This window comes from Bacillus rossius, chromosome 1 (genome assembly GCF_032445375.1).
Source record: "Bacillus rossius redtenbacheri isolate Brsri chromosome 1, Brsri_v3, whole genome shotgun sequence".
NCBI classification, from domain to species: domain Eukaryota; kingdom Metazoa; phylum Arthropoda; class Insecta; order Phasmatodea; family Bacillidae; genus Bacillus; species Bacillus rossius.
This window is the reverse complement of record NC_086330.1, coordinates 93,509,211-93,525,096: the sequence shown is the minus strand read 5'-3', so window position 1 is coordinate 93,525,096 and position 15,886 is coordinate 93,509,211. Positions and strand designations below refer to the sequence as shown.

The 15,886-nt window shown below is 34.5% G+C and overlaps 1 protein-coding gene across 2 annotated transcripts in view; it reads right to left on the bottom strand.

Moving 5' to 3' along the window:
* Positions 1-15,886, bottom strand: part of LOC134540202 (brefeldin A-inhibited guanine nucleotide-exchange protein 1) — a 289,907-nt gene that overhangs the window by 34,216 nt on the left and 239,805 nt on the right. For both annotated transcript variants that reach the window (XM_063382784.1, XM_063382793.1), the window contains exons 27-28: positions 12,391-12,522; positions 4,746-4,923 (exon numbers count right to left, since the gene is read on the bottom strand). In XM_063382784.1, coding sequence (XP_063238854.1) covers positions 4,746-4,923; positions 12,391-12,522 — 310 coding nt within the window. The remainder of the gene's footprint in view (positions 1-4,745; positions 4,924-12,390; positions 12,523-15,886) is intronic.

The window sequence follows — 15,886 nt, the reverse complement described above, 5'->3', positions numbered from 1 at the left end:
GTGCCAGTTAGTTGTCGATCGATCGCTTCAACGTGCGGCTGCAGCAGCTCACTAAAAAAATTGAAATTAAAGATGTTACTTATAAACTTAATTTTTTCAAGTGTTTCAAATCTATTTGTTATTATTCTGGGTTTTATAACCTGGAATGTAACAAAATGTCTCAATCATTTCCAAAATAATGATTTTTCAGTTGAATAAGTGTAAAATAATCATGTTAAAACACGTTTGTAAAACCTTACAACTCAAATCATTGTATGACAATTTCCATTTAAAAACTAATATTAAAGTTCAATGAGATGCACAACAAAATGTTTCACTTTTTTTAACAATGCTTCCTTGAATTAGACTCTAGCAAGAAGTTGGCACCTTTTATCTCACACAAACTTGCGTTGACTTCAATACAAGGCATTTTGTGTAAGTAGGTAACTATAATATTCTAGGAACATGCTGCTGTGATTCTTGCAGTCAAACAGCTCACAAAAAACACAGTTTACCGAAACAACACTTACTATCATTGTCCTGCTGCTTGTTTACTTTCACAGCGCATGAAACTATCTCGGATACTACAGAATACAATGTTGCAAATGCAGTGTTGCCAACTCCATATTAAGAAATTCCTCGAAAAAGTCATACTTTCTCAATAACGATACAAAAAGTCTTTCCGGTACATCCTTTGACAACTGTATTTGTATTTATATGAATAAAAAGCATTCCATTTATTCTGAAAGGTTTGGCACTTGGAAGGGAAGGAGCGGGGGAATTTCCCAACATTCACCCAACCACCCTTGAAACTGCCACTGGTTCACGGTAAGAGTGGTGTGTAAATATTATAAACATGGTTTGTTTTTGCCTGGCAAATGTTCTCTGGGCAAGCATACTATATGGTATGTCGAAATTGCATGATAAGCAGCATGTAGAAAGAGAATTTTCACATTGGACACCTTCGTATTCCTGTTATTAAATAAGTAAACTGTAATTTCCAAACAAATAATGGATTTTGTGCGCGTGCGTGTGCGTGTTTATAAAAACGGTTTTATAAACTTTTAAACTAAGTTTTTGGGCTTAACTTCAAGAATAATAATGTAAATCGTACATCTTATGAATAGAGATATGCATTTGTGGTTTTATTTTATACTATAAAGTGGTGTTATTTTTAAGCAAAAGTGGTGTTATTTTTCAAGTGAAAATTAAGTTATTTTCTCATTAATTAATATATTTACGTTAAAAAAAACTTGTATTTACTGGCATGTCAGATTTGGCAATAAACAAACACTAAACATACTAAAATATCAAAATATATCACTCATATCACTATTAGTCAAACAGCTGAGCAATCTGTAAGTTTAATTTTACTTTGATTATTCCTGAATTAAAAATTTTAACAAAAATGTAAATATGCATGCAAAATTAATTTGGCTACTTGCGAGTTTAAAATTGCTTAGCTTACCTGTTGTGATCATGTAACACTTTTTTTGTCACAACTTAAACCTACATTACTTCACAATAAACCTCAAACAGAGAAAGAAATTGTTAACAAACACTGTACATTTTCTTAAGTTCTAATATGTACCAAGCTCTGTTTAAGAACACTAGTAACGCTCAAAATAAAATGTAGACATGGTTTCTAGATTGGCCTGGCTCAAATTTGTTCTTCTGTTCGACAAAACACTGCTGTAAGCTGAAAGAAACCTTTCAGAATCAACATTTGAAGAAGGAAGCCAGATGGCTTCAAAACACTTTTTAGCAAAACTTGGATGAGACAATTTTACATTGGCCAGAGCTTTGACAATGTCATATCCACCACTTTCGGTTACTTGTTTCTTTAAGTTGATTTGTAAGTCCCTGAAACCACCGACGAGTTCTTCTGTACTTGCCATTTGCATTTCCCTTACACTCCGTAGTTTTGACACTGTGTTCGGATCTACATCTTCTGACAAGATACACTTTGGATCAAGAAATTTGATACTGTCAAAATTTCTTATGCATGGATCAGCTGTCATCATAGAAGAAAGTTTGTCACGAGACAGTGCCACAGTTTTCTTGAGTGTCAGTTTTACAGAAGCACTAGTAGCTACACTCATTTTCGAGAGAAGTTCAGCAGTCCCATCAAAATAAATGCCCCGCAAAACATTTTCGAAACCTTCTTTCAAGTCATTTAGTATCCTGTATAATGTGTGGGCAGTTGGGTATGAAGCACCTTCCAACATCTTGATTGAATCAACAAGGATTTTACCATGATCTTTCACAAAAGTAGCTAGGCAGTGAATTACTTCTGTGTCTTTTGAAGACAGGGATGCCAAATACTCCACACCTGCATTTTGTGTTGATTGTAAGTCTTCTGTCCTAACAAAATCAAGAATGTCATGAAAATGTTCAACCAAATAAAAAACACTCTTGAACCATGCATTCCACCTGGTAACAACAGGCAAAGGAAAGAGTGCACATGGTTTTCCGTGCCTGTTTTCTAGGAAAGTGTGGAACAAGTGGTTTCGTTTTCTTGTGTTTATGAAAACGTGCTTGATGTTAGCAACAGCAGTGTTGAGTACTTTAAGTTCTTTTGCCCAAATATTTCCAATAATGTTGAGTTGAGTTTGTGTGCCCAACAACTTTCAAGGTATTTGCACATTTGGTCATGTATGGAGCAGAATCAGACACCAAACAAAACAATTAACATTTTCATACTGGACCTCATAAACTTTCAAAGACTCCCAAATTGCCCTGACACAATTTGTAGCATCTGCTGCTTCGAGGAAATGGACTCCACACACAAATAATTCTGGAGTATCATCTTCACTCAAAACACGAAATAGAACAACAAACACACACCTTCCCATGCTGTCTGTGGTTTCATCACACATAATGTCAATTTTTTAATCCTTTATTTTACATTTTACCTCTTCACATCTTGTATTCATTACTGCTCCGACATGTTTTTCTCGAAGTGTTCTGGCATGTGGTAGAACTCCAGCACCATCAATGTATTTGTTCATACATTTTCAAATGTTTGGATCATCAACCTTTTCCAAAGGTATATTTGCTTTTATAAAAGCTGTTGTTGTGTCCGTGATGAATTCTGTAGAAGTGTCTTTTTTTTACGTTTTACATCACGAAAAGACGATACAAGAGATACTTGTCTTTTACTCGAAGTTCCAGGTTGTTTTTCTTCTACAAGACGCTTGTGTATATCAGTACTGATGTGCTTTGTACACGAATCTCTTCTTTCCCAGAAAATGGACACGTTACAATACCGACAAAAAACTGTGTTTTCTTCATCACTCCCATAAAGCCCCTGGCTAGTAAATTCTAAAATTCGTTGCTCGGCAGTAATATGTGGTTTTGGCATTTTCCTTACATAAAGTAAGACTACGTATTTACTTTAATGCCAATATTTTTAAGAATATATATTTTTTGTATTGCGTTGATTCAACTTTCGTCGGTATTTGTAAATGTAAACAAGCAATCAATGACGCCGTGCATACATGGTGTGTGCCTGTGCGAGCTGTGCGCGAAATTAAATCGAGTTGTGGGTTTTATTAGCAGTCGACTTCCTATAAGTGATTCGAGAGTATCGAAGGTGACAAGATGGCGCATGCGCAACGAGATTGACGTGTTTATATAATTATGTCTTCAACCAACATGCTAGTTTTCTTTTAAAACTAATCACATGTTACGGCTAAATAATATTGTATTTTGATTAAGCTGAAAACATTTCGAATACTGAAAATGATGTCTTATTTTGAACACAGAATATTCATCGAAACTCAAAACCGTCATAACGCCTGCGCCATGCCTTCGGTGATACCGAAAGCATAACCTTTTGACTTTCAGTTGAGGAAGGAAAATGTGAAGAATTCAAAATTATAGTTTTTAAGTGATAATCTGATGGATGCGAAAAGGATTGAGCTAAATAAAGGTATTTAAATTGTTTATGATATTAGTCAGGTATGCAAAGATTGTGATATTTGTTTGCCACATTTTTTATAAATAGTCATAAATGATGTACCTACGACTACTATGCTGTAGTGACTATGCTGTAGCAATCTGATTTACCAAACAAATTATTTTTTTGTAAAAACATTTACAACATTATCACAGATTTCATGTTTTTGTTAGATTATTCTCCTTATTTTTCAGAAAGTGAAATATTTGTTTTATTAAAGAAAAATCGCTGAAACACGCATAAAAATTCGTGTTATCGCAATTGCGAAAAATGCATATCTCTACTTATAAAGAAAATTTCGGGATGGAAACATTTGATCGTATTTGATGGGAAATTGTATTGTGTGAGAAAGTCTTAAGTGAGTTTTACGTAAATAAAAATCAGTTTTTACGTAGTAAATGAGACGTGAATAGTGGGAAGAAAGTAAATTCCGTGATGTAATTTGAGGGAGAAGTATTGCATTGCATTTACTGACATGTAAATGGGATCTAAAGAAAATGTTGTTAACTGTGGGAAACACAAATACGGAGAACGCAAATACGAGGTTTCTTTTTGGGATTTAATGGAACTTCGAATTACATACTATCCGGTATTTCGTAATTACCATACGAATTAACACCGAACATCCTATTCATGTTGCCGGGGATTAAAACATGTTTGTAATAATGAGGATTTTGGATTAACCAATATCATACCAAAGAGGTTTCACAGTATCTACACATCACATTTTAACATTAAAAATGACAGAAAATACACTAGTTTACAATGTGCAGAGGAGACGTGGGGCACGCCGAGAGCCACGGACCTGCCTTCCAGAGCAGGTTGCGCTGCTCGTGGTTGGTGTTGAAGGCCTTTGCGAAGCGGTGGGACTGCAGCAGGCAGTCGGTGAGCAGCAACAGGTGCTTGGAGCTCAGGTTGCGGTACATGCCCTGCTCCTCGTGCTGCTGCTCTGACAGACCGGCCTCTGTGTGCAGCAGGTCTGCCTGCAACACCGTCACGCACCTACCAATATTGCAACAGCAACACTCAAGATTTTACACCAACTGGATTGAACTGTCATCTACATTACTTATACAAATGTACTTTGGTTAACAAAAAATTATACTATCTATTAGAATAATTACCAACTTCAAAAATAAGCATTTTCTTAATGGTTAACTTTGCACTGCTTAATATATATGTATGTAGACTAGGCCTGTGCGAATATTTGAATTTTCGAATATCAAAACGAATAGTTTATTATTTGCATTCGATTCGATTTTGAATACTAACAATTCGAAAAAACGAATATTCAGTCATTTACGAAAAAGGCTGAGCGGGATCACTGAAACCGGGAAACATTTCGGGATCACGGAGGTTTCTCTCGTTGGGCGGGGGCAAAAGTTCTGCGGGATTTTCGTAATGTTTTAGAGTTATGTATGTGGAGTTATTCCACTACATCTGACCACGTAAAGCCCGTTTGAACACAGTAATTTGGAGCGATAACTAACGTATTTTATGTAGAAGAATGTCGTCAGGTCGTTTAAAATAGATTTGAACTGTCAGCATACTGATAAAGATAAATATGTGTCTGTAAAATCCACACAACCGGGGTGTTATAGCTGACAGTTTTCAGATTAGAGGGTGAAACATGGTTTGTCGGAACTGTTATTTCGTTCCGAACGTGACGGCGAAGAGAAAGAAAATTGTATAGACCATGTGGAAAACATCTGGCCGCATACTCACAGCAAAGACTCCAAAAGCCTAACATGCTACGTAAATGTTTTTCAATAGGATAATACACAGTAAACGACCGGATGCAGGCAGCAACCCCCCCCCCCTCCATCAAACCCTTCCCACCCTTCCCAAATTCCTCACGTAGTGACAGCTCAGGCAATTATCCTGTCCCGATTGTCAAAAAAAAAAAGTTACACTAGGAGGGTGTTTATTAAAGTTCTTATTTTTTTCTTCAGATCCTATTTTGATTCCCATGAGAAATAATTATTTCCCAGCCCGAATTACAGGAAATGAAATTCCATTCCCACACAGCGTATTTATGAAGTGTAGTTGCTGTACACATACAGTACCTTGTGAGTGTGTCTTATAGTAACATTGACTGCTGAGATTTTATCATTTGTGCAATAGTAAGGTGGCATACATAGCCATTACTTATAAGTACTTGCGCAGTGAACATCAGAATGATTGATGTGCCAACAGTGGGACGATCTGTGATTTGGAAATTTTTTGAAAAGTCGCAAACAAGTAAAAATTTGCAAACGATGCAAGAAACGTTTGAAAACTCCAAAGGTTATGTATTAAATAGTTATATCATAGTCATTAACGTGAAACATCCATCACCTTTGCATGAAATTACCTAGATGATTTTTTTTAACTGTCCTTGAATATGATAAAGGATTACATTGTTATCACATGGATAGGTTAGCACATCTGTGATTGGCAAGTGTAGTTTTTAAGTATTGTTTCTTTGTGCTAAAGTGTGCTTATGTAGATAATAACAGAACTGCACCCTTTCTTAACCTAATAAAAATCTCACACCTTATTTCAGTCTGGGACTTTTAATAGCACTAAAAAATCAAATTAGGCTACTATTACATAAGTATTTATAATATGATGTATCAAAGAAAGATTGAGTTGGAGACTCAGCATTACGTAACTCAAAGTGTAAGCCATTACTTGGGAATATAAACAAACAAACATCGCTACAAACATAAACATTCAACGAAAAACTAAATGTAACTGCAGTGTTGCCAAACCTGTAAATCCTATTTATCGTTCCTCGTATCTGTAATTAACATATAACATCCCTTATATTTCATATACAATCGTACTATAGGCAATGTTATACCATACAAAACAATTTTATGTCGTACAAGACACTAAATCCACATAAACGTAAGTATTGCAACACTAAAACGGTGTGGTAGTTGAGATTCACAGAAAATAAATTTCATCGTAATTATTTATGCGATGAATACCTAATTTCCGTATTCAACAAGCGTCACTGTTGAACACGTAGCTATATTTCAGTTTGTTTCACATGACAGATTTTGTCATATTACCATTTATTTTAATATAAAACTTGCAGTACACTTTTTAATTTTTTTTTTTTGCCGAAACTCAAAATATTTCCTGCAACTGCGATTGATATGCTCGTCGATGAGATTTCTTTCCAGCGCCGCATTCGTTAAGATTCAACGTAACCTCCATGCTGGTCTTTGTCTTTGAGTCTTGAATTGTAATTTACGTTATTTCATGGTGAAACAGATTTCAGATATCGGTTTTGAAAAAAAAAAAAAAAATTATTCCGACAGGTGATGATGGTGCATGTGCTCTGCCGGTGACGTCAAAACAAAAACACCGTAGTGGGTGTAGCTTTGTTTGAAATTTTTTTGCTAAAACTTCAGATTTTAAGTCAAAGTGTAAAACGTGTGCACGTGAGCTTAAATGCATCTCTGGTAGTACTTCAAGCATGAAGAAACATTTAATGCTGCACAAGAAAGAGTATTCTGAATTTCTTCAGCTTCAACAGAATACAAAGAAACAACCACTAGTAGAAAAACAAGTACAACAAACACTTCCAGGTATGTTTCAAATAAATGGTATGTACTCGAGTGAAAATCCCCGTGCCGTTGCTATTACAAACAGTATAGGCAGAATGATTGCCTTAGATCTGCAGCCATTCAGCATGGTAAATGATAAGGGTTTTCGTGAAATGATGCACGTATTGGAACCACAGTACACAGTTCCAAGTCGCACCACGTTTTCAAGAAGCGTTATTCCTGAACTGTATGAACACACAGTTGAAAAAATTACTAGCAACATGCAAAATGATTTCAAAGACGGTGTGAACTCAATATCTTTCACTACTGACATGTGGACATCACGCAGTAATGACAGTTATTTGTCGCTGACATGTCACTACCTGAGCAAGAACTTTGAACTTGTGCAATACACATTACAGGGAACTTACCTTTCTCAGGAGAACACAGTGGTACTGCTATCTCTGATGCTTTGTTGGAAATGTCAAATAAATATGCAATGCCACAATGTATGCCTGTGTATGTAGTATCTGACAATGCCAAAAATATGAAACTAGCATTGTCAAAAACTTCTTGGGTAGCACTGAATTGTTTAGGCCATACACTGCAACTGGCTATAAATGACAGCAAAAAGGAAACTCCAGGAATAGAAGTACTTTGTAAGAAGGCATGCAGTATAGTGGGCCACTACAAGTGTAGTTCTCAAGCGAGCCAACGACTACATAAGCTGCAGAAGCAAATGGGAAAACCACGGCACGAGCTTATCCAAGATGTTGATACACGCTGGAATAGTGTACAGTACCGGTCAAAAGTTTAAGACCACTGTGTAAAATAATAAAATAGCACATAGAACCTAAAGTTTTGCCGAGAAATATATTAAATTTTTTGAAATATTCTTTTACATATAAGTAAAGAATACCTACAGCTGCGACGATAGGCTATGGTTAGTTTAGGTGTTATTAATTTTTAAAGATTTTCTTGTAACTACAAAATTACCACATTTTGCGACATACAAAAATTTTTGTGTCCTATACTGTTAAAGTTACATCTAAATGGAATTTTTTGTTTTCATAGAAAAGTGTTCTTGTCAGTTTGGTTAAATAAAAAAAAAATCCGAAAAAAAATCCAAAGAAAAGCCGGGCACATTTATTGAAAACAAAATATTAAAAAAAGAGCACTCTGTTACACGATATTTAAAAATTCATAACTTAACTATCGCGTAAGCTACAGAAGCCTCCTTTCTTCCTGCGCGTAGTTTATCTTGAGCAGAAGATAAACTACGCGCAGGAAGAAAGCATATTAGCAATAGGCATTTGGATCCATATGAGTTGTGGAAAACGAATCAGTGCCGTTTCAGTTATGTGGCAATTGCTGCAAGAAGAATGCTCTCGATTCCCGTTACTTCTGTGCCAAGTGAGCGGCTTTTTTCTACTGCTGGAAATATTATCACATCGCGCAGACAGAATCTTGCACCTGAACTAGTGGAAATGTTAACATTTTTGCATGGAAATCTCTAAAATGCCACCTAGGCCTGTATTATTCTACGAGACGTTTGATATTGTTTTGTTTATTTTGATTGAGTAATAGGTAATCAGATTATTTTGGGTTTGTAAAAGTTCTAGTGTGCTTGAATTGAACTCCACTTATAACGGTTCGTTATATACAAAATAAACAGATGTTCAACGCCGATTGTAATTTTGTTTTTATTTTTTCAAACAGAATGCCCCGACGAATCCAAACACTTCCAACGGTTCATTCACTCGTTCCACATGTATATCTGACTGTCGAAAATTGCTGGTATTTCGCATGATGAGAATTAATGAAAAAATAGCGTCCTTCATCAATGTATTGCTGCAAATACATGAAGTCAGTGCGGCCTCAAACGTGGCCGCACCCAGCGAAACCAAATTTCGCCCCGAGCCAAATGCCGACGAAGGTGGCCGCAATTTCTAATTACTGTCCGAAAGAAATTAAAACAAATTAGATTGACTTAATATTCGGCCTGGCTCTGACCACCAACGTTAAATTATCCATTAGCACATTACATCATAATTAAGCGAGAAGCCACCGAACGCGACCTACTGGTGCAGCGATCGGCAGACGACTGGTGAAGTCCTGCCACACTCTCCTCCACGCAGGGAGTAGACGTCACATGACCTCACCGACCAATCACACGCACTCTTCATTCATGCTACAGATACAAGCCAATCACAGAACAAGTTGCAATACATGAAAAACCTTGTACATACAGAACTCTGGGCTTCCCCTGATCTGTCTCTTTTCAATTTCACATCAAAATCGGGGACTCCCATTCTCGTTCTCTCTCCCACACCGTGAGACAGCAGTTATCACTCAGTTCCCACGCAGGGGGGAAATTACCGTCTTTATCTCGGTTGGTGGGGAAGCACTGTTTCTTTCTCAGTCCCACTTACAGGCCTCTCAAGCCTCTCTTTCTATCCATCACACCAGACACAGTCCCTTGTTCTAGAATCATCCAACACGTTAATATTAAAATAAAGAACAGCCATCATAATAAGATTATTTTACAAAATTAAAATCATTTAGAAATAACCTGAAAAAGTAGGCCTAAACATGCAAAAATCTAGTACAGCGGCTCATTTGTGAATAATTACATAAAAAATAGTAGTGATTAAAAATGTCTAATAAAATACAAAATATCTTCTCAAAACTCTCAGCAAGTTAAAATAACATATATTAATAGCCATAACGTCTGATTCTACTGTTTCATAACCTATACATCACTCAAAAAACATTGACTTATTACTGCTTACATATACAAAAAAGAAGTTTAAAAGAAAAATTATTTAATTAGGAGGGCAGGGTTCTGCAACATTACACACTGTAGGAGGTAAGTTTTCTCAGCTAATTTAATGGATTTTGTATGAATGTATGTAACCAAAACATTTGAAAAATTGTTGAGATATGGTAGCTTCAATAAAGTAAACAACTACTTTTTTTTTGTTCTTATAAATAGTTGTAGGCATGTTGTACTAGCATATATCTTTATTATTGTGAACCATATTATTGATAATAAAATTAGATATATAAATAAAAGTAGCCCAACTTCTTTTGCTTGATTTGCAGTCAGTTGCAGTAGTCATAGAATATTGTATTTTATTTATTTTTAATTAAAAAATACTGCTTTAGCTTGCTTACATTACCGCTACAACAAAGTTCTTACATAAATGAATATGATATTCAGTTAATTATATACTTCAAACTGCACCAAAACATACCAATATAGGCCTAGGAATGAGCTGTCTTTAAGCATTCATGTAACAGAAACTTGTGAAAACCAAGCAATAACTAAGTAGGGAATATTTGAAACTTGCTTCATGTTTTGGTTTTCATCATTTAGTGTGTTTATTATTAATTATGTTTAGATAATTATAAACATTTCAATCTCAGTGTAAGAAATAATTGCCAATAGTTACAGTTAGAAAAAAATAGAACACACGTTATTTTTAAATTAATGAGTTATTTTTAATTATTCTGTGCTTAATATTCGGAATCGGATTCATATCTGAAATATTGCCAGGGATTCAAATCGGATTCGAACCGAACTGAAAATCAAGGATTCGCACATCCCTACATCACACTAAATAAATTTGTGCAATTTTAAGAGTCCTAAGTGAGGGATTGGTGTATAATATAAATACCTCATGTGTTAAAGTGGTAAAATATTTGAAGTATCACAGCACCCTTTTAGAAAAGGATTGAGAAAAATTTCAGGAAATTAAAAAAAAAGTTAAAAACTATTAATCTAATTTTTTTTCTTTAGAAAAGGCTCTTGTTCTTAACTACTGATTAACTATACAAGTGAGCATCTATATAACTTTCATGAAATTCAATCATAAAATTAAAACACTTACTCTTAAATCATTACGACATTAGCACACATAGGAGGTACTAAATAAAGCAGTAAACCAACTCCTATCATTTGACATAAGCAGGGCAGAACCTACAAGAAGTGATGTAATAACAGCTGTAGTAAATATATAAGCAACAGTGGACAGGGAAAAAAGTAGGTAAAAAAAAACACATAATGACATGTTATTTGAAACCATTAACAACTATTTCTTGGCCTAAACTATATAATTACAAAAACGTAACATTTAAACAAACAAGGAATAAGGTTATTTCTTATTTCCGTTATATGTTTCATATTTGTTCGAAACATTCCTGAAAAACAAAAGCTTTTCTCCATGTATTTTTTGTGTCACATCAAGTATTTAAAGAAATGTTAAGTAAAACCAGGTATAAAATAAAATGCATATTAGTTTCTCTTGTAAGCAAAGCCATTTGCATTTGTACTAAATACCAAAGATATGAAGACACAAGATGTTTAAATTTGTTTTGTATGTACAACACAAAGAACAAAGTATCACATTGAGGTGTTCATTATAGTCACTGTAGTAGAAAAAATAATAAGTTTGAGATATTGAAATACTTTGTCATTGAAATTTGTTTCCTCTGTTACAAATCTATCATATACCGCATGATGTTTTCAGAAATGACGTCGATCAACTCGTGAAAACAGCAGTAGTTGGCACCAAACTTTGCGTTACCCCAAAAAATATTGAAATTTTACAGAGGAAAAAATAAAACCTTCAAAAACAGGCAAATTCCATCCTTTAGTGCAAATTTTGCAGTTCACCATTTTTCGGGGTTCCTACGGCTATAAGCAGTGACCGCCTCTTGTTTAGTTTTGTTTATTTAGTGCTAGTCTTATAATTTAGGGTTACATGCGTATTTAGTTTGCTTCTTTTTGTGTTGTGCTTATAACAAAAGTTAGTGTGATTGTTGGAAGGCATGTTAAAATTAAAAATAAATGAATAAAATAAGTCAGTTTACAAGTTGATAAGTGAGTACGAGAGGATGTGAGCTGACCTGGGCCAGTGCGAGGTTCTCTTGGTCTTCCTTGCGTGATGTGGCAGGAAAGAAGACTATGTTGTCAATAGTCTGTATCAGCTCCAACTGCACCACACACTTTATCAGCAGCCCAGCAAACAGCTTGTGGTCCTGTAAAGAGACACACACATTCATCAAACCTCTACCAGTTAATCATTTAAATGTTTTACTAAACAATACACTTAAAGAATTCTACATCTAGTCTATAAACACATAATAACACCCATGCATATTCTATTTGCTTCATAAATATTTTATTAGTGTTCCACACATTTTCAAGCATTTATATGCATTAAGACAACTTTTTACTACATATAATGAATAAACTTAATAGTACCAATTTTTTTCAGATATTCCTTTTTTCACTTTTTTTTAAGACTCTAAAGGCTTAGGTAACCTGCAAAGTTTTAATTTAACTGCAAGATTTGTCTCAGTCAGTTTCATTCAAATACATTCTGTTTTCTGTTAGTACTATTTACTATCTGTAATATAGATTTGTCTGTAGATTTTGGGGTGTTAAAACCAAGTACAGTAGAGTCTTGCTAATCCGGACTTGTCGAGTCAGGACCCTGTCCAGATCATCGAAAGTCGGGATTTACTGTAATCCACTTTAAAATTTAACAAAGACAATTTTATAGGCAAAAGAAAAATTCTTATTGATTAAAAATCAACGTTATTATAAAGTACTTAAGTAAACTATGTATGTATATATGTATTGTACATATGTAATTAAAAAGTATAAAACAATTAAAGGAAGAAAAAAAAAACATTTACAATTTACTCAAAAAAGTCTGTAATATTCTTTTTTATAATGAAGATTGCCATTGTTTTGCCATGCGATCTAGTAAGCATCTCAAGGTCAGTAGCTCAGCATACGATTTGTTACTTTGCTTCTCAAAGTAACTCAGCAACTCCTCCAACATTGTAACTGCTTCGCCATGAAATGGCCCAACTAATTCCTCTGTACCTTAATCATCATCTTCTGAACTGTCTATTTCAGTTGCCGTGTTTGCAATGCACGCCTCTACGATTTCATCTTTACTTAACATTTGATGACCAATACCTCCATTCTGATATGTAATTCTCCTTTATGTTGGCACAACCCACCAACTGTTGAAAAACTTGTACAAAATCACAGCTTTTTTTTAAGAATCAACGGCTTAATTTCTTCAAACGCTTCTGCAGCCAAGTAAATAAAAGTCTTCATGGTCACTTTTTTAATATGATCCATTAAGTTTGCTGACAGGTCTGCTCCTTGTTGCTCTAAAAGACACATGATCAATTTTTTTATCTCACCCTTTTATTGCTTCAATAAGACCTTGATCCATAGGTTGTATCAAAGCAATTACGTTTGGTGGCAAAAATTTAAAAAAAAATTTCACCATCTCTAATTCTTTTAACTCAGGTGACATGGTGCATTATCAATTAACAACACAGCTTTATCTAAGCGGTTTGTATCTCTTAAAAACTTTTTTTGTTATAGGAACAAATGTTTAAAAAAAATCAAACTTTAAAATTTTTCTGGCCATTCATGCTGATTTTTGTAAAGTGTACAGGGCTGGAAGAGTATTTTTATTAAGTTTTTTAAGAGCCCTAGGATTAGCTGATTTGGCTATAACCAAAAGTGGAAATTACAAATCACCAGAAGCATTATTTACAAGGAAGCAAAACCACTTCTTTTTTTTTTTTTTTTTACCTTATGATCTTTGGCTACAGAATCCAATTTTGAGGCTAATGTTTTTTTGGGTGTAATTTAATCCCATTTCATCAGCTTTAAACGCTTGACAAAGCTCTATATTTTCATCTTTAAAATTTTCAAATTTTACTTTAATGTCTTCTCTTACACTACTGTCGCCTGACAAAATTTCACCACTTACACTAAGTTCACGAACACCATGTTGATCTTTACAAGAATATAACCATCCCATACTGGCAGTAAAAGCAGGGTCACCTTTTAATTTTTCATTCAGTTTGAACGCAAACGCTCATTATGTTATGCCCAACAACGGAATGCTTTGGTCATGTTTTTGGCAAAACCAAATGTACGAAGCCTTGTCTAAAGTTTTGGTTTTTGGTTTTTTTAATGTGCTTTTGTTACCCAGACTGTCCTTACTTACCATTTAAGCACAAAAAATCTTCAATTTCTTTCAGATTTTTTTCCCAATCAGAAACAGTTTGTTTTCCCACTCCTAAATTGCGATTCTAGTTAATGATTCACCCACATCAATATTAAATAAGGCTCCATTGTTACAGTCACTTTCTTATGTTTAGTAGCCATTACACTGATATTAATAGGTGCACAAAATAAGACAATCACACTGAACTGTCACAAGCACTTATCACCAGCACGAATAACCATTGACTGAAGGGAACAAAAAAAAAAAAAAAAAAAAAAAACAACACGCGGGTATAGAGTGAGTCACTTCTTGGAAAACAGACGATAAGGGAAAAACTGGAGGTAAGACTTCTGGCAACTGAGGGCAAGCGGACCCTATCTTAGAATAGTATTTTCTTCTTTTCCGGTGTCACAACATTCTTTTTTCATCTTTTATTTCTTATATGTCCATCCGGATTAACCAGATGTCCGGACTAGCAGGGTTCGAATTAACGAGACATTACTACAGGGTTGCCGTTTTTACTGATTTTATATGTTTTCACTGATATTTTGGAGTTACACCGCATGAACGGATAAGCACTTCGAATCACGGATATTTTAAATGACAAACGTACAAACCAAGGGCGCCCATATGATAATTTGTAGGGGGGGGCCAGACTTAGGGGTATGAAGTATTTTTAATATTTTGGAAGACAACTGCGGCTTGTTACTAGCCATAAAATAGTTCCAGTTCTGACCCTATTAAAATTTTTTGTCCTGTTACTAAAATACTAGACTACAGTACTCATTCGCCATAAAAAATCTATATTGGCTACTTTATTAATTAATTATTAACTATTTTATTGAAACAAATGAATTTTTAGCAACAAAAATGCAGGAATACAGTCCTTATACTTTTGCAGCGTCTCGGGTACACGGATATCAAGAATACAGTCCTTCAACTAATTGCTCTCTTTACCCATAAATAAATGTCGCGTACAAATTAAATTAAAATAATTATAAAGTTTAAAAAGTGTTGGTCAAAAGATTCAACTTTGGGAGAGAAGCGATTTAAATATGTTATCACAGTCAGAAAACAGTTGTTTTTAAATGTAACACCTGAACTACGCTTATAATTATAGTCAAAAATTGTTTCACAATTAAATGTATATTACTATGTTTAGATATGAATCATAATTGCTTATCATTTAGAATTAGCACAGATGGATTCAGTAGTCGAGGACTATAAGTTTATTTAGTGATAGAAAAGCGCAGAAAAAATTAGTTTATTATTTAACTAGACAATTTAACCAAACAGTATTTAGAGGTTAAGGAATTAAGTGACACCAAAACCAATGAAAATAATCGAAAATTTCTAAA